The 18,494-nt window shown below is 42.7% G+C and overlaps 1 protein-coding gene across 1 annotated transcript in view; it reads right to left on the bottom strand.

Moving 5' to 3' along the window:
* Positions 1 to 18,494, bottom strand: part of epha5 (EPH receptor A5) — a 144,480-nt gene that overhangs the window by 111,182 nt on the left and 14,804 nt on the right. Inside the window, 2 exon segments of the mRNA XM_030064988.1 lie at positions 5,458 to 5,881; positions 5,921 to 6,181. Of these exon segments, the coding sequence (XP_029920848.1) occupies positions 5,458 to 5,881; positions 5,921 to 6,181 (685 nt within the window).

Here is an 18,494-nt window from a genome sequence, read left to right as displayed (position 1 = left end):
GATGTCAAAGATCATCTGTCTGAAGGTAAGTAATTCCAGTCTGAAGGAGCCTCAAACATAAACGCTCTTTCTGCTTTTGCTTTTCTGACTGTAGGAATGGAAAAGAAGTATTTCGCAGAATGACGCAACTGATATACCAATGAATACGGTACCAAAGACTGATTATTGTATGCTGTGTGAAGGAGGCGAAGGTCAGTTTCAGATGCATTTTGATAAACAGCATCAGCACAGTCGCTTATTATTGTGAAGACAAACGTGTTCAAGTGCAGAGACATAATACTGTAACAAGCACCTGACACCTGAATGTGTTTATCTGCACAAATCAAGTACAAATACCTGATATTTCACAGCAGGCGTGACCTCGTACAACCCATCACGTTCAGAGCGCAAGTATGAATAACTCATTTTGGAACGAGACCCTGCACGTGTGCGTCAAATGTTTGGCCTTAAATGCATCACAATACGAGCTAATCCACATGATTCCTGTTGTCTGTGCACGATTCCTGCAAATACAATGCATGGGTGACAATTTTGACATTTCTTATGTATTTGTATACAGCGGAAACAGTGTGTGTGTGTGTGTGTCCAGATCTTGTTCACTGCAAAAAGTCAAAATCTTACCAAGATTATTTGTCTTATTTCAAGTAAAAATGTCTTGTTTCTAGTCAAAAACAAAATTTGCTTGTTGTTTCAACTGTTTCTAGTTTCTAGTTGAAACAACAAGCAAATTTTTACTTGTTCACTTGTGTCACAAGTAAAAATTTGCTTGTTCCATTGGCAAAATTTGTTTCTTGTTTCAAGCTAATTTTCACTTGTTTCAAGTAAATTTTCACTTGAAACCTGTGAAAACTGTCTAAAGACAAGTAATTTCTGAGCTGATCATGTCTTATTTTAAGTGTAATGAGATATTTCGACTAAGACATTTTTACTTGAAATAAGACAAATATTCTTGGTAGGATTTTGACTTTTTGCAGTGTTGGAGCTGTGGAAAGTTGCAGCCGTGCACAAACCCAACACACACTAAATCAGGCAAATCCCAAACTGCCAAAACCACAAATTAGTGGCTTTCTCAGATTCCGCCTGTCATAAATAAATAAATCTTATCTTATAATATTTGAGGTTTTTACGTTCCACTGGCTCGGTCAAATAACCGATTTGCTAAAAATTTGGACGGTATCCCATCATTTCACTGATGCACCGCCGCGTTGGAGCGAGCTCGACTGTCATTACATCACTTCTCATTTCGAGGCTGCACATTATTCCCCCTTTCAAATCCACATGGCATTGACAGCAGCGACTTTGCCTTTAAACCAATTAGAATCACTTGACAACACAGACACACAAGCCCTGCAACCACACACACACACACACACACACACACACACACACTCCTCCTCTTATCTTCCCAGCAGCTAATGGAGATCTTGTTTCTCTCTAACCTTGTCCACACATGCACAACACACATAAACCGGGATTTAAAAAAAACAAGCAAACAAACAAACTTAATTACTGACAAGCAAAGAGTACATTCATTTTAAACCAATCATTCAGGCTGATGCTTGATTGGTAGGAAGCAAGTAGTGTGAAGAGGTAAAACACTATCACGAGCTATTAAACGATACAGCGTAATTTGGTATTTTGTAGTTTTACACCACTGCAATGGATGCTTGCATCTTTTTTATTCTGCGTGACACATTCAAAGGACATTCTAGCGTGTGATGGCAAAATAATGAAGATCATCTCTGCACGTATTCGCCACCATGCACCTCCACCTTCAGCCTAACCAGGATCCAGCTCTTGTGAATGGTCACACCAACATTTGTGAATCACACGGTGACTCCTGAGGTCTGGAGCGACTCTCGATCCCGGTGGCGGGCTGGATTTGACCGGAATCTGTGAGAGACATCCTGATCGGCCGGTCAACGAATTCTCTGATGAGAATCTGATGCCTTCAAGGTGTGCGGTGAGAGGTAAACAAACATGGCGGCTGCTATGAGGAGCTGTGTTGTTACAGACAGCCAGAAAAATTCGGTGATTTCCTCTGTTCTCGTAAAACGTTACATCATCGATAAATTAAAAGACCAACAATTAGGCAAAAGTCTAAAAGTTGCTGCTGTTGAGGTGATGTCTGATGACACAATCCGTTAACCTACTGTGATTTGTTAGCGCTTGACAATCGTCTAAATGGGACAAAGACTATCTTCTGTAAGACCAGACCCCACTGGATTACAGCAGGATCCATGAGGTCTGGGATCCAGGCTACATTCAGCTCAACCAATCAGCTGGATGAGGCTGAACTTATATAAATATCTCCGTTTTTTTTCTGTGTGTTTTTGCAGACTCACCGCTCGACCCACGTCCACCTGATCACCTCCATCTTCCAAAAAAACAAGCAAAACAGAAAAACAGCGATCATCTGCTTTCATCCCGCCACCAGCATCCAGACTCTGGGGATCTAGTCGTAGCCGATCTCTACGGTCCGGTTCTTTCCGTCTCGCGAAAACCAGGTAATTGTCATCCATGCATTCATTACATCCCATCTAGACGACTCAACCCGTCCAGACTTCAGCGTCTTCAGAACACCGCTGCCATTCTCCAAGGAAAGAGTACCGAGCGCCCCGACCTCGGATGGCACCGGCCCCTGAGTGCATCAAAGATCTTTTAATCCCATATGAGATCCTCCGCCGGGTCCCTTTTAGAGATTCCAAGAACTAGATTGACACCCAGGGCCTTTTCTATCTGGAATGACCCGCCGGAGGAGATCAGGTGACCCACATCTCTGTCCTCTTTTCAATCTCTCCTAAAAACACAACTCTTTACATGTGCCTTTGCTTGAAAACTGTGACAATTTGGGCCCGCAATTCTGAATGAAGCCGTTTGTTAGATTTACATGAGGGAAGCTACAGCTGGAACTGGGAAGAAGCTCATGCTGACCGCTGTGAGGGCTGATGCAACACAACAAGGAACTGATGCAACAAGTTCAACACCTTCCACCTGCAGCTGCTGTCGGCACGGCGCCTTCACAACAAAGAGAATCAGTCCGAGCGGCAGGAACAGCTCTTTTACCTCCAAAGCTTGTCTGTCTCTAGCATGTCTTTAGCCATACCGTGTTTTTGCACCAGCTGCTGCTTACTCAACTAGTTGTTTGGTCCATAAAATGTCAAATGTCTTGTTCTGTCCCAACAAAAACAGTCCACAACCCAAAGATACTTAGTTTACTATCACAGAGGACTACAGAAACCAGAAAATGTTCACATCTGAGAAGCTGTAAATCAGAGAATTTGGAAATTTTGACTCAAAAATGATTCATCAATTTACAAAACAGTTAGTGAGTAATATACAAGTTGTTTCCTCACCTAATCGACTAGTTGTTTGGTCGATAAAATGTCAGTAAATGTTGATCACAGTTTCCCAAAGCCCAAGGCAATGTCCTTGAATGTCTCGTTCCGTCCCAACCAACAACCGTCCACAACCCAGAAGATGTTTGGTTTACCGTCACAGAGGACAAAAGAACCCAGAAAATTCAAGGATTCAAGGGATTCAAGGAACTTCATTGTCATACCAGCTCACATTTGCACATTAGTGGTACGAAATTAGAACTCAGGTCCCAGTATAAGCCTAAATAAATAAATAAAGCAACGTAAAAAAAAAAAAAAAAAGAAAGAAAGAAATGTAAATATAAAATATAAAATATATAAGTATGAACAGTATATATCAATTATAAAAAATATGTATAAATATAAACAGTATGTATAAACTATAAACAGTATATGTAAATAAATATAAACAGCCTATATAAATGTAAACAGTGTAGATATAATATAAACAATGTGTATGAATAGAATATAAGAAGCATATATAAATGTACCAAGTGACAGAACCCGACGCCCGGTACTCACATCCGTGGAATGAAAACATGACTGATTAGCAAACAGCTGGGGATTAATTTAATTTGCCTGATTGCTGCAACAATCCAGCATTTAAATTCTCCTTCAAACTCCCTGAATATTATTATTTGAAAATCGGTCTGTAATGTGTATACACTGCAGTGAACTTTGAGGACGTTTTAAGGGTAATAAAACTCAGATAACGCCCGATCCGAGTGCGCGAGTCTCTGATAATCGAGTCGTTTCAGTCGTCGCAGAGGGAGAACGCCGGCGTGGCCCCGCGTGACTGAGGAAATGGCGGCGGAGGAATGTTTTGGTGCGACGTCAGAGCAGAACGGAGCGTCTATAAGAGCAGCAAAGTGCTGCAGGGCACAGGGGAATACCCTCCACTCTGCTCTCCACTCAGCACGACACACACACACACACACACACACACACTCAAACACTCAAACAAAGAACTCCAGATATGCGCTCACATTCCAGCACAACATGAAAACACAGCGCCGTTACATGCTCACATATAAAGCCACACACACACACACACACCGAGTATGTCACGACAAAACAATAAAACAACACAAATCAATGTGTATTTCTGCACATAAAAAACACACACCCATAAGTAAACACTGCAATAAACATATACACCAGCTGCAGCAGAAAATGGAGAAATGACACAAACATTTCGCTCTTTCTCTGATGTGTTCTCCTTCTTCTGATCACTGAAGGATTGTGGGTGATACTCTACTCCAGTGTGTCTTACACACACAAACACACACATTCACACACTAGGACTGGGCCATATATATCAATATCTTATCAATATCGTGATATGAAAAGTAGATATCGTCTGGTATTTCAGATCTCGTAATATCGTGATAAGTGATGTCTTCTGGTTGGAAAAGCTGCATAACAGTGAAGAAATGCAGTTCTGATATATTCACATTAGAGTGTTCTATCTTTATTTATTATTATTATTATTATTATTATTATTATTATTATGTTCCTTTGTCCTCTGTACGATGAGCTTAGACATGTATTTTTTGAAAAAATGAGATTGTTATTCAATGGTTTCTTTTACCTGGATGATTATGAAAAACTTGAATTATGTTTCAGAACAGGAGTTTTTCATACAGCTAACTTTATCTGTAAAGCGTGGGAAAAGAGAAAAAATGTTCTGTACATTTGATTTGAATTTGGTAATGTAGACAGTATGTAGTCCATATGTGCAGGCATAAGTGTATGTATGTTTTTCTTTATTTTTGTTTATCTGTTGTTGCTTTGTTTATCTGGTTACTCACTATGCAATGCTGTTTAAATAAAAATTCATTCATTCATTCATATTATTATCATTTTTATTTGTCTCTACCTGCTGGGTCATCATATCCATATTACTAATAATCGATCAACATCAATCATTAGTAAGCATCAACAGTCACTCCTACCATATCGTCACAATATCGATATCGAGGTATTTGGTCAAATATATCGCGATATTTGATTTTGTGCATATCGCCCAGTCCCCCCCCACACACACACACACACACACACACACATGCTCCCCTCTCACCTTGACAGGACCCGTTCACCTCCTCAAATCCCGTCTGGCATACACACTTCCCGATGGGCACCAGCCACTCGCCCTCGGCGCTGCAGTGCATCCTGGGAGGCTCGTAGAGCGCCAGCGAGCTGTTGACGCAGCGGCCCACCACCTCCACCAGCTGCGAGGCCTCCGAGCCGGGGATGGTGTCGGGGAACTCGGCCAGGCTCTTCACCAGCAGGGGGCAGCGCTTGTAGAAGACGCGCACCGAGACGAGGGCGATGCACGCGCCCAGATCCTGGAACGCCAGGTAGAAGCCTTTCCGGGTCAGGGGGCCAAGGTCGCGCACCTCGGTGTTGAGCTTCATCACGCGGTCGCCCAGGTCCAGCTCGGTGAAGCTCTCGTCGGCGGCGATGGTGTCGATTTTGGTGTACCTGCTCTCCTTGATCGCCCTCTCCTCCTCCTCCGACACCCCCGTGCCGTCCCTCATCACCCCGCCGTCCTCCATCTCCTCCTCGCCGCCGTCGGTCTCGTAGTAGTACATGTTGAACGTCTCCTTGCACGTGCCGACGCCGCCGGGCAGGCTGTTGCAGTCCCGCAGGGTGAACTTGAGCTCGATGAAGACCCGCTGCGCCCCCTCGGTCAGGATCCAGTTGGTGTGCAGCCAGTTGTTCTGGTTCTGCTCCATCACCCGGCACACCTGGTAGGTGTGGATGGGGGCGTAGTCCTCGTCCACCTCGCCGATTTCCTCCCACTGAGACAGAGGAGAGAGGAAAAAAAAAACAGGAGATAAATGTAAAGAGGGTAGAGTTCTCAAATTCTGCCCGAACCCGACCCTACCCGCCCCTACCCGACATTTTCGGGTAGGGTCGGGTAGGGTAGGGCTTTGGGTTCTGGTTCTGTGGTGAAGCTGCCTTTCGCCAACTGTTCAATCCAATCCAATCCACTTCATTTATATAGCACAATTTAACAAACACAAGGTTTCCAAAGTGCTGCACAGCAAGATAAAACACCACAAAATAACACAACAAAAGCAGAATAAAAAGGTAAAAAACACAGTAGGATAACACAATAAAATAAGATAAGATCAATTTAAATAAAATCAGATAAAGTAAGTAATAATAATGATAATAATAATAATAAAATAATAAAACAGAATAGGATAGAATAAATAAAATATATAAAAATATTAAAATAAAATAATAAAATAAAAATAAAATAAAATAATAATACAATTATAATTTTAATAGAATAAAATAATGTAAAAACTGTTACAGTGGTGGAAAAAAGTTTTGGGACCCCCCATGCATTTGTGAAATATTGCATTAAGAATCACTCTTAGGTTTTCAAGTGCAATTTCTTTTCGTCCAGTCACAACCAAAATACTAAACAAATCCTAAAAAAGCCATTAAAAACTTCAAATTGATTGGTTCCATAAAAATACAGAAGAAATCTAGAGTACAGTTGTCCCTCGCTATAACACGGTTCACCTTTCGCGGCCTCAGATTTTTTTAGTGCATTTTTTTTCTTTTTTTTTACAGCGTTATACTGGACTTATTTTTCTGTGAAGGTTTGAACTTTGAGAGTTTAAACAAGAGAGAAAAGTGAGAAAATGTTAATGCCTGTCTGAGAAAAGTGTATAAAGTGTGTAGTGAGGGGTTTTACAGCCTTAAAACATCTAGAATAATTGTAAAAAATAAAGCAGACCACTTCGCGGATTTCGCCTATTGCGGGTTTTTTTTAGAACGTAACTCCCGCGATAAACGAGGGACCGCTGTATTGGGTCATTTTGGTACCAGTGATGAAGGTCGTTCTTTTTATTAAAAGACACAATTTTTGTTGCCAAGCTTGGTGTCTATATAAAGCAGCACATCTGAAAGTTCTTCAGACACAAAAATGGCTAAAACCAGGAACCTAACGCAGGAAACACGCCTGAAGATAAAGATTCATCATTCTTGTAAACAATAAACAAAAAAATATCATTTGCATTTGTTTGTATCTGTCTAATGCAGCCACACCTTTTGAAACACGAAAAAAAAAAGATTTTTCCACAAATATTTCATGATAATATTTGAGATTGTGAGATTGTGTAAAATTTTAAATCTTTTTTCCACCCCTGTATGTCCGTTCTCTCACTGCTACTAGAATTTGAGCCACCGGCGCTGCTAAATAATGGCGAATTTGGCGATCTTTTTATTTTCCTCTCCTTTCTTTTTTTTTCCGGGCTTTATCGGGCTGTCGGGCCTAAAGTTCGGCTAATTATTAGATAGATAGATAGATAGATAGATACTTTATTCATCCCGAAGGAAATTCAGTTTTCAGCAGTATCCACAGAGTACAAGATTAAATAAATCAAAAATAAAGACTAAGTAAATCAAAAATAAAGAATAAAAGATGACCCTCGAGATCTAAAGATCTAAGTACCCAATGTGCAAAAAAAACAATGTGCAAAAAAACAATAAAACCAGTGTGCATCGATGTATACAATGTGCATAGATGAGGGCAATGTGCAAATTTACAGTATAAACAGATGATAATTATTAGGGTTAGGGTAGGGCCTCGGGCTGGCCCAGTATGGCCCAGGCAGGGTAGGGTCTTAATTTTCAGGCCCGATGAGAACTCTAGAAGAGGGGGGGAAAAGTGAAACAAAAAACAGGAGGAGTGAGGAGGCTTTCGATAACGGGAGAGCGAGAACCGAGGAATCCTGGTAAGAATCGGCGGCAGCGATGCCTATTAGAAAGGCTTAGCGGGGTGGCAAGGAAATTATACAGAGGGGGTAAGCGAGTGTGTGTGTGTGTGTGTGTGTGTGTGTCGCGAGGTATAGATAGGAGCGTAATCCTCATCCCTTCCACCTCATTCCCTCCTACTGGAACAGACAGAAGAAGGAGGCGATAATGTTATGGGGTGTACGCGTTGGCTGTGAATAGGAGGATCGGGTTCTTGACGGAATAAGGGGGGAGAATTAATGTGCAAGTGTGTGTGTGTGTGTGTGTGTGTGTGCATCAATGGCTGCATCTGTGCCTGTGTGCATGTGTATAAATAAGACTGTCTGCATTTATGCCTCTGTGTGTGTGTGTGTGTGTGTCAGACAGCAGCATTAATTCCCTTTGCGGCTCTCCTGGGACGTGGCTATTATCTGCATCACTAGCACTCTCCCATGGCTAATACAGGCCCTTCATCATGTCGGTGTAATATGGCCGGAGGGACCAGGCTATGATCTGGTGCTATAGCATAATAGCGCCGTATTAATCAGCCCTCGCCGTAGCCGTTGTGTTCGACTCGCTGTCTTTGTCTCGGTCTTTTCTCTCTCTGGCCGTCTACTTTCTGATTTATCTGTAAATAAAACAAATGCATGGATTGTTAAATAGTTAATCTGCGGAGTGTGTGCTGTTACATGCAGTGTGTGGATGTCTATGTCGATGTGTGTGTGTGTGTGTGTGTGTGCGTCTCTTACAGACTGCAGCCCCATCAGTCCCAGTCCAGACATTAAGCCTCTTACTGGTTAGATCACACAGATCCACCAGCCTGCAGTGAGCTTTACCCAGCTTAACACACACACACACACACACACACACACATGCACACACACAAACACAGCTCGGCATGCTCATTTTCATTATGTGCGGCCCCGCGGGGATTTGAACCAGCGACCTTTTACGACTTTGCTCAGAATCGAATGGGTGCACAAACAGTGTTTCCTCCCAGTCCTCCCAGTCTGCCTCTCTGCATTAATGCTGTCTGAGAGTGAAAGGACGCGGGCGCTACCTGCCTGAGCCAAATCGATGACGCCGTCTGAGCCGCCGATTCATGAATAAACACGACTCGTCGGTTTATATGTCAACAAACTCGGTGACATCAGCGGAGGAAGAAGCGTCTGTGTTCAGATGAGCTGGGATCGGGCGTCCTGCTGCCTCACCGGGGGGAACGCCAGCACGAAGCCTGAACCCAGCGGCCCGGGTTCATGTCCCGCTGCAGGTCATCCCGTCTCTCTGTCCTCTTTCCTGTCTCTCTCTACTCTGACCGTCTATTAAAAAACAATTATTAGAATTTGAGATGTCTCCATGTGTTTACCTCCTAAATTATATAATCAACTGTTATTTAGATTAAAAGAAATGCAGACTGTTAATTACCATTACCTATTTTGCCAAGAAACGTGTTCTTCTTTTATGGAAAAGTGAACGTTTAGTATGTTTTTGGACCACATAGCACAATTTCTTCCCTTGGAAAAAATAACCCTTCAAAGACATACACTACTCACAAAAAGTTAGGGATATTCGGCTTTCAGGTGAAATTTCAGGATGAACCTAAAATGCATTCTAACCTTTACAGGTGAACTTAATGTGACCTTCTGTAAACTTTTGAATGCACATGTCCAACTGTTCAATGTTTCAGTACTTTTTGCACAAGTTGCTGTTCTCTAACAAGGAGCTTAACGGCAAAATTCACATCAGGTGTTTGATGCTCCAGCTCATCGAGGTCGTATCATTAGGGAACGGCTGCTGGAGACTGGGGTACCTCAAATGGAGTGGCCTGCACTTTCTCCAGACCTGAATCCCATAGAAAACCTATGGGATCAGCTGAGTGGCCGTGTAGAGGCTCGGAGCTCTGTACCCCAGAACCTCAATGTCCTGAGGGCCGCCCTTCAAGAAGAGTGGGATGCCATGCCTCAGCAGACAATAAGTCGACTTGTGAACAGCAGGAGACGTCGTTGTCAAGCTGTAATTGATGCTCAAGGGCACATGGCAAGTTATTGACACTGACATTTTTTGTTGTGGTATATCCACCACTGTTGTTGGCTTTTGTTTCAAGAAATTGTTTGAGATGAGGAAATCACCAGTGCATGCTTCTACTTAAATGCCCTACTTTCATGATATAATATCACTGTAGCGTGAACTTTTTACATTTTCCATAAATTTCACCCAAAAGCCAAATATCCCTAACTTTTTGTGAGTAGTGTAATGCGGGTCACTTGTTCCACGACCTTTGGCATCCGCTGTTTGCTCAAATTGAAAGACATGACTTATGAACATTTCTGATTGACAGTGTATTGTAATTGCATTTTTTGGATTTTCAATGAGCTTTTTGTTATTGTACTGTTTCATTTCCTTTTTGATTTTTTATCTATTTACTTATTTATTTATTTATTGTTTTTTTGTTCTTTTTGTTTTTTATGTATGGGGTGGTGGACTGGGGTAGGCGTGGGGCATACTTGTACACCCATGAAGCGAACCAATACTGTTGGATATCTTTTTTTTTTTTTTTTTTTTTTTTTTTGTAACTGAAGGAAAATAAAAAAAGAAGATAAACAAAAAACAATAATGCCCCAAAATAATCTTCAAAATAAGCTGGGACCAAAACACTTCAGTCCAGAGGACACCAGGGTGACCTGAGGTGCAGCTGACGGGACACTTCAGGGTGTTTCTTTCACACCTGCCCTGTTTAGCGCCCTGGTGCTTTTTTCCTCATTTCGTGCAGAAGTGAAGACAACAACCGTTCTCAAAATGAATGGAGGTCTCACACAAAGAAAGAAATGTGTCGTCTGCTTGGTATGTGGCCCAAATGATCACTCCAATAATGAAGAAATGCCAGAGATGATCATGGTGATTTCTCATCACCATGCTGATGCTGTATTGGCAAGATGGGTTTGCACAAAAAAAATGTGAGAAAGGAGGGAAAAAAAAGAAATACACTTCCAAAAGAAATGATTTGCTTCCTCCTCCTCTCATCCTGGTGATATCTGACCGGACCGATCAGCTGACGGCTCCCATGCTCACACATTTTTGGTTTGTTTGAGTTTTAGTCGCGTGAAACCAAACTGAGCTCTGTTTTGACCGACGACAGCTGCTGTAACATCTGGAAAATGATTGACAGCACTGATGTCCCGCCTTCTGGCACAACGGAGCAATTGAAAATAGAAAGAGAATAGAAAATCGACAAATCCAACAATGTAATAATCAATTAAAAGAAAAAAAGAATTAGCTAATAGTAACGATATAGTAAAACATTTTCAATTTCATTTTCATATTTATTCATCAGCTGATTCATCTGATCATCCAGCTGCTGATCAGTTTCTATGTTTTACCCATTTACCTGTCTGATTTGCCCATTTCGTTATTGATGATATTGATTGATTGAGTGCCACAAATGGGTAAACGGGTTACCTGGCTCATGCAATCACACTGGCTCGCATTAACTCTTGATTATAATATCTCTTCTTTTCTTTTCTTTCTTTTTTTTTTTTTTTTTTTTTTTAATGTTGCTGTGCAGAGCGGCTCCAGTCGTCTCCCCCAGCCTCAGGTATCAGCCGCGGCGCATTCAGAGGAACTGCGGCTGTGCTCATTTGCATAATCAGTCTTGGTAAATCACCTGCTAAATTGAGACGTCGCCATGATGCAAAATTTAGCGGCCCTGGAGGTGCTCTGCGACGGGCTTCATAAATCAGCCCGAGACGCCACAGAGCGTCGCTGCAGCCGACGACAGAAACTACATTTTTAGCATTTACTCGGTGCCTAAAAATCACTTCCTGTGGCACCTCTGGCTCCTGTTCTTATACAGTGCAAAAACGCAAAATCTTACCAAGATTATTTGTCTTATTTCAAGTCAAAATCTCTCATTACACTTAAAATAAGACATGATCACCTTGAAACAAGAGACAGTTGTCTAAAAACAAGTTACTTCTGAGGTGATCATGTCTTATTTTAAGTGTCATGAGACATTTTGACTAGGAATAAGACATTTTTGACTTGAAATAAGACAAATAATCTTGGTAAGATTTGAGGTTTTGCAGTGATAGAGTCACAGAGTCACAGGAAAACTATGAGCTAGTAGGGAAACAACTTCCCCTCCAGTTAATAAAGAGCCTTTTCCACCTTAACTCTATCTGACTGGCTGCTACACACAAAAAAAAAAATATGTCCAAATGTGTCAAAATGCAGACCAGGCAAACTGCAAAATGACACACACACACACACACACACACCTCTCTGTTCCCTGGTTGTCTGTCAGCATATCAGCCTCACACAGAATCTGTTTTTTCGACGGCCACCAAAATCTGTTTACCCACGATCCTTCACACCATCCCGGTCCGGGCTAACCTTTCTCTCACCCCTGCGCCGCCTCTCCTCTCCAAACTGTCCCTGCAAGCGTCCTCCCGGCTCCTCATTAGAGTGTGTGTGTGTCTGGATGTCTGCATTTATGTTGTTTTGGTGTGTGTGTGTGTGTGTGTGTGTGTGTGTCAGCAGGCCCCCTGTGGCTGTGCCGAGTGCCCTCCTCGCTCTGAGTCTATGAAGCCGTCTGCAGCGTGTCATTACTGCCCATTAGCGCTGACCGTCTCACTGCTCGTCCATCCAGCTTCTCCTTCTCCTCCTCTGTTTTTCCCTCCGTCCTCCTCCATTTCACCCTCTCTCCTCTCTCTCCTCTCTCTTTCCTTCGTCCGATTCATCTCATCTCTCATTTCACCCTCTCTCTCCCTGTGCTTATCCGTCTTATTTCCAGCCTCTCTCTCTCTCATACCCCTTTTCCACCAAAGAGTTTCCAGGGCTGGTTCAGAGCCGGTGCCTGACTTAGCACAGCTTCTTCACTGCAAAAACGCAAAATCTTACCAAGATTATTTGTCTTATTTCAAGTCAAAATATCTCATTACACTTAACATAAGACATGATTACCTCAGAAGTAACTTGTTTTTAGACAATTTTGAACCCAGCGGCCCTGTTGGTCAGGTAGTTCGCTTCGCTGTTTAATGTTTAAAATGAAAGCAGCCAACAGTTTGCCGCAGGAGACGGGGCCAAAACGATCCCTCCGGCTCCTCACAGAGAAAAACATCAGTGTTTTTCTCCAAGAGCAGCGCTGTGGAGGTTCCCAGACGAGGCAGCCCGGTCCAGCTCGACCTGCCGTGAGCTTCATCACGTGAAGAAAAAATAACGAAATCAGTCACTTTGCCTCTACTTCAGCGACATGTCGCGGCTGCACTGAGCCTCTGGAGCTCTGGAGAGTAAAGATGGATGATCCTGGAAGCAGAGAGGGAGCCATCAGACTTCAGTGATTTCTAACTCTTCCTCTCCTCCCTCTCGTCGCACTTGTACCTTCTAATTTCCTCCACTCTCTTAACCCTCGTCCCATTGACTCCACCTCTTCTTCCCTCCCTCCCTCTCCTTAAAAAAAAGAAATCATCCACTAAACAGCACACGATCTGCGGCGAAGCCTGATCTCAAAACATTTACAAAACATTGATGAAAATCTCTGGGCGTCCGCTCCGCTTCCCTCGCGAGGACGGACGGCTTACGAGGCGGGTGGCAGGGCGCCGACTAATTTCCAGATAAGAACAGATTAAAACGGACGGGAGCTGGACGGAGACACACGACGGAGCTGGAATGGAAGACAAAATAATCCGTATCTTAAGACGCATCTCTTTCACGCCGCCTTCGCTCCTGAGGAGATGCAGCGTCCAATGAGAGGCCATCAGACCTGCGGCCCGTCCAGGACGAGAGCGTCTCTGATGTGGTCCAGCAAACGGACGACAAATGACAAAGGGCCTCGATGTGCCGGCGTCCAAATCTGAGCTCCCTCTTCTCCTGCTTCCCTTTCCTAAAACTATTTTTTTTAAATCATATTTTATCTTCTGGATTCATTCATTTCCTCTCTCGCTTAGTGGTCTCTATTCATCCATCTTCATCCGTCTCTATTTACTTGTCTCCTGTTTTGCTTATTCTCTTCCCCCAGACTTTTTGCTGCACAGAAACTCCAGCATAAAATCTGAATAATAATAATAATAATAATAATAATACTAACAAAGCCAATCCACTTTGATGGCTGATTTCCTTCCACTGTTCCCTTTTCTTCTCTATCAGTCCACACAGTTTGTACTTTAAAGGAATCCTCCAACGTTGTGAGCAAAATCTCATTCTTCTCATTTCTTTTTCCTCCACCTCTGTTACATCCTATGGGTTAGCATTTCCTGTTAGCTTAGCATAAAGACTTGAAGTCTATGGGAGTCGTTAGCCTGGCTCCGTCAAAGTGAAAAAATAAACCTTCCAGCAGCTCCAAAGCGGTCTGATTTACACCGCGTGAGGTTTATCGAGGTTCTTCACTCTGACGAAGCTAGGCTAATGACTCCCATAGATTTCAAGTCTTTATGCTAAGCTAACACGAAATGCTCAGTCTCAGGGAAGCCAGAAAAAGGGGATTTTAGCCAAAACCTTGGAGCATGCCTTTAAGACAAAAAAATGAATGCAGATACAGATTCAAAAATATTGCTGCCACAATGCATGACAGGCATTTCACTGCTGTGCCCAGACTTTATAGGTCCAAACAGCTTCATTTTAAACCGAGCAGTAAAACACTTTTTTTTTTTTTTTTTTTTTTTTTTTACATGTTAACAGCTGTTTCCATCAACACACCGTGCACGTGCAGCCGTGCACGTTCACGAGGCGAAGCTTCTGGAAGTCTGCCTTCACCTTTAAACGCAGCACCGGCGGCTATAAATCATTCGGACGTCTCACGCGGCTCATCAGCGTAGAAGTGCTGGGTGGCGTTCGCTCTGTGATGTGCAGTGTACATATTTGTCCAGAACAACAGAAGTCATTACTCTCTCTCTCTCTCTCTCTCTCCCTCTCTCTCTCTCTCTCTCTCTCTCTCTCTTGTCCTCCTCGCCCCCCAGCGGGACGTCAGGAGCTCATAAACAAACGGGTTCCACCGCCGGGGCCCATCAAAGGCTTTCTCTTGTCTCTGCGTCCAGTTTATCTCTCCTTCCTCCATGCCGTCACGTCCGTCCTCTTCCTCTCTCTCTCTCTCTCTCTCTCTCTCTCCTATATTCTCTCTCTCTCTCTCTTTGCCTTCAGCGGTGATTTTCTCTCCTCTACTTCAAAGCAGGAGGAGACAGGGGAGAGGTGCTCACCGGGTCACAGGAAGCCTGCTGTTTCTCCCGGGTCCTCTGTCTGTCTGTCTCTCTCCCTCTCTCTCTCTCTCTCTCTCTCTCTCTGACACACACTCTGTCTATCGCTCTCACCGTCTCTGTCTCTCCCCCCTTTTCCTCCCCGCCTCAAATAAAAACCAGATCAATCCAAACATGATCAAAATCGTAATATCCAACTCACAGGAGCTGCGTTTTTTTATTTATTTATTTTTTTTTTTTTTGAAGAGGTAAAGTGTGTGACAGAACAGCCCTGACGAATGAAGCGCTGTGATGCTCAGACAGGCCCCGGCCTATAAATCAAACTCTCCAGACATTAACAACACATGTTTGTTTGCTATAGACCCAGAAAAAAAAAAAAAAAAAAAAAAAAAAAAAAAAAAAAAACACCATTACTGTTACTGTTTATTTCCTGTGAAAATGGAAATTGTGGTGCCAAAATGATCATTCTCACTAAAACTGTGAATTATTATATACCCATGAAATGAATATGATGCAATATGATTTTTTTCTTCTTTTTTTTCCCAAATTGTGCAGCCCTAACTAGGACATACATATATCAGACATATTCAATGACATGCAAAAAGACAGAAATAAAACCTAAAACATCCCAACCTCTTGGTGGAAATGTATTTTATGTCTATAACTGTACTGCAGATGTCTTGATTGTGATATCTTTGACCAAACACCTCGATATTTACATTGAGAAGATACTACAGGAATGAACACTGATGCCTTTATAAGAGATTCATCAGTAAAGTGGAAGTGGTAAGTTCATAAAAATGCATCTCTTTAGTGAAATTCAGCCTCTAAAAGCAGGGAAAGACGACAGTGAAGCTGTGGGAAAAGTCCCACAATGAAGGGAAAGACAGCAGCTCCTTTAATCCACTGACTCCCTGGAGGGGGGGGAAAATACTTTTATTGTGAAAGGATTCCCCACTCTATGACAAATGTGAAATTCCTTGACTTTTCCATGACTTTCCATGGCTGCAATGTTGATTTTCCATGACCTACATATAGATTTTTCCCCCAGACCAAACAGTTAAAACACATTTCACACTCACAGGTCTCATCAGAGTGCAGACCAGACTGATTTGATGAATAAATAGCTACTTATTCGGTTTTTTAGTTTGACAAAAGTCCATGATAATTGAGAATTTACTGAATTCCCTGACATTCCCTGTCTGGAATAGACTTTCCACGGCTTTCCGGAGATCCCCTGACCTGTGGGAACGACGGCAAACAGTGTGCAAGCTCCTAAACACAAATTTGAACAAGAAAAAAATGGTAATTATGCCGTTAATCTGCTGAAATGGATGTGGGAAGTTGCTGCATTTCACTTCTTTGCAGGACTTTGCTATCCTACACTGCAAAAACTTAAAACAAGACATGATCACCTCAGAAGTAACTTCTTTTTAGACAATTGTCTCTTGTGAAAAAGTGAAAATTTGCTTGTTTCATTGGCAAAATTTGTTTCTTGTTTCTAGCTCATTTTCACTTATTTCAAGTGAATTTTCACTTTTTCCACTGGCAAATTTTGCCAATGAAACAAGCAAAATTTCACTTGTTTTTAGACAATTTTCACTTGAAACAAGAGACAGTTGTGTAAAAACAAGTTACTTCTGAGGTGATCATGTCTTGTTTTAAGTGTCATGAGATATTTTGACTAGAAATAAGACATTTTTGACTTGAAATAAGACAAATAATCTCGGTAAGATTTTGAGTTTTTGCAGTGTGACAATGAAAAGAAAAAAATGTGTCCATAATTCCAGATGCTATCTAGTCTCATGTCACAATGCTGATATGGATCTGTTTATTGCCCGGCCCTGTAGGGAAACTGAACTTTGTACGCCAACAAGCAGACTCGTGCACACCGGTCGTGCAGGATCAGGTTTTACAGCTGGAAAAGTAGTTTGGGCACCGAACGAGGAAAAGATGCAAGTGAGAAAATTTGGAAAATGGAAATGGAAAAGTGAGAGAGAGAAAAAGGAGCGGAGAAATGTTTGAACGGAGGCTCGATGCTAAAAAAAAAAAACTCAAAACGTTCGCCGAGTTCAAGGCTTTTCCGCGGCCGGCAGGAAGAGGAGCCAGGAGATGTTTACAGCCGCCACTCGAGCAACAATGCCGAGCTTTACGTCCCGAGTCTCCGTACGCCGCGCTGGAGTGCCGTTTTTCTGATGTTTACGTTCGGCTTTTCCTCTGAGGAGCGTCCAAACACTCCCAAGGTCATCCATCTCCATCGGTCCTCAAAAAGCTTTTAAAATGGAGCGCGTCGGCCTCCGTCTGATTTTTCTTTTGTTTCGTTTAATCTGCAACACGTTTCAAGAATGTTTCACAAGCGGTGGACGGTGTGGGAGAGGGGGAGGAGAAAGGAGAGGAGAGGAAAGAGGAGAGATGGTGAGATAAAAATGAAGCAGAGGAGGAAAACGTGGGTAAGGAGTCAGAAAAATGATCGGGATGCAAGAGGGGGGGGAGACGGGGAGGAGAGGCGAGCCAGGAGAGGAGTGACGGATGAGAGGAGAGGGGGATGGATGGATGGAGGGAGGAGGGAGGGAGTCGGCTTGGTGAGAAAACGAGGGATGAAACAAACCATCTGGAACATGATCCTAAAAAGAGCTTCGGTGCTTCCTCAACATCTTATTTAGCCACCGAGGCTGCAGCTGCCAAGAGCCTGAGCGTGAGTGTGTGTGTCTAAGTGTGTGTGTGTGTGTGTGTGTGTGCATTTGGAGGAGGAGGAGGAGGAGGTGTGCACAAGTCCACGGAGTCCGCCGCTCGCCAGTTTTGCAGATTGTGTCGCACTCGTCTTATGAATATTGAACACGATAAGAATTATAATAAAAAAAAAACATTATTTAAAATGCTGAGCGGGCAATATGATTTTTTTTCTTTTTTTTTCTTTTTTTTTTCTTTTTTTTTACATGTTTGCCAAATAGAAAAAGCCGCCTGTTAATCACCTTAAAACCACAACGGAATAAAATACAACAGATGATGTCATTATCAGATCTCCACATTATCTCCTGTGTGTGTTTTTTTCCCCTCGTCTCTCCTGAATGAGCGTCCATGCGGCTGTATTGTGCCACAGTCACGTCTTCATTAATATGACTGTGGATGGAGCTGCTTCTGTCAGCACTATCTCTCCCGCTATCTATCCACATAATGC

The sequence above is a fragment of the Myripristis murdjan genome, chromosome 12, assembly GCF_902150065.1.
Source record: "Myripristis murdjan chromosome 12, fMyrMur1.1, whole genome shotgun sequence".
NCBI lineage: Eukaryota > Metazoa > Chordata > Actinopteri > Holocentriformes > Holocentridae > Myripristis > Myripristis murdjan.
Note: the sequence above shows the minus strand (reverse complement) of the source record. Positions and strands in the feature narration are given on the sequence as shown.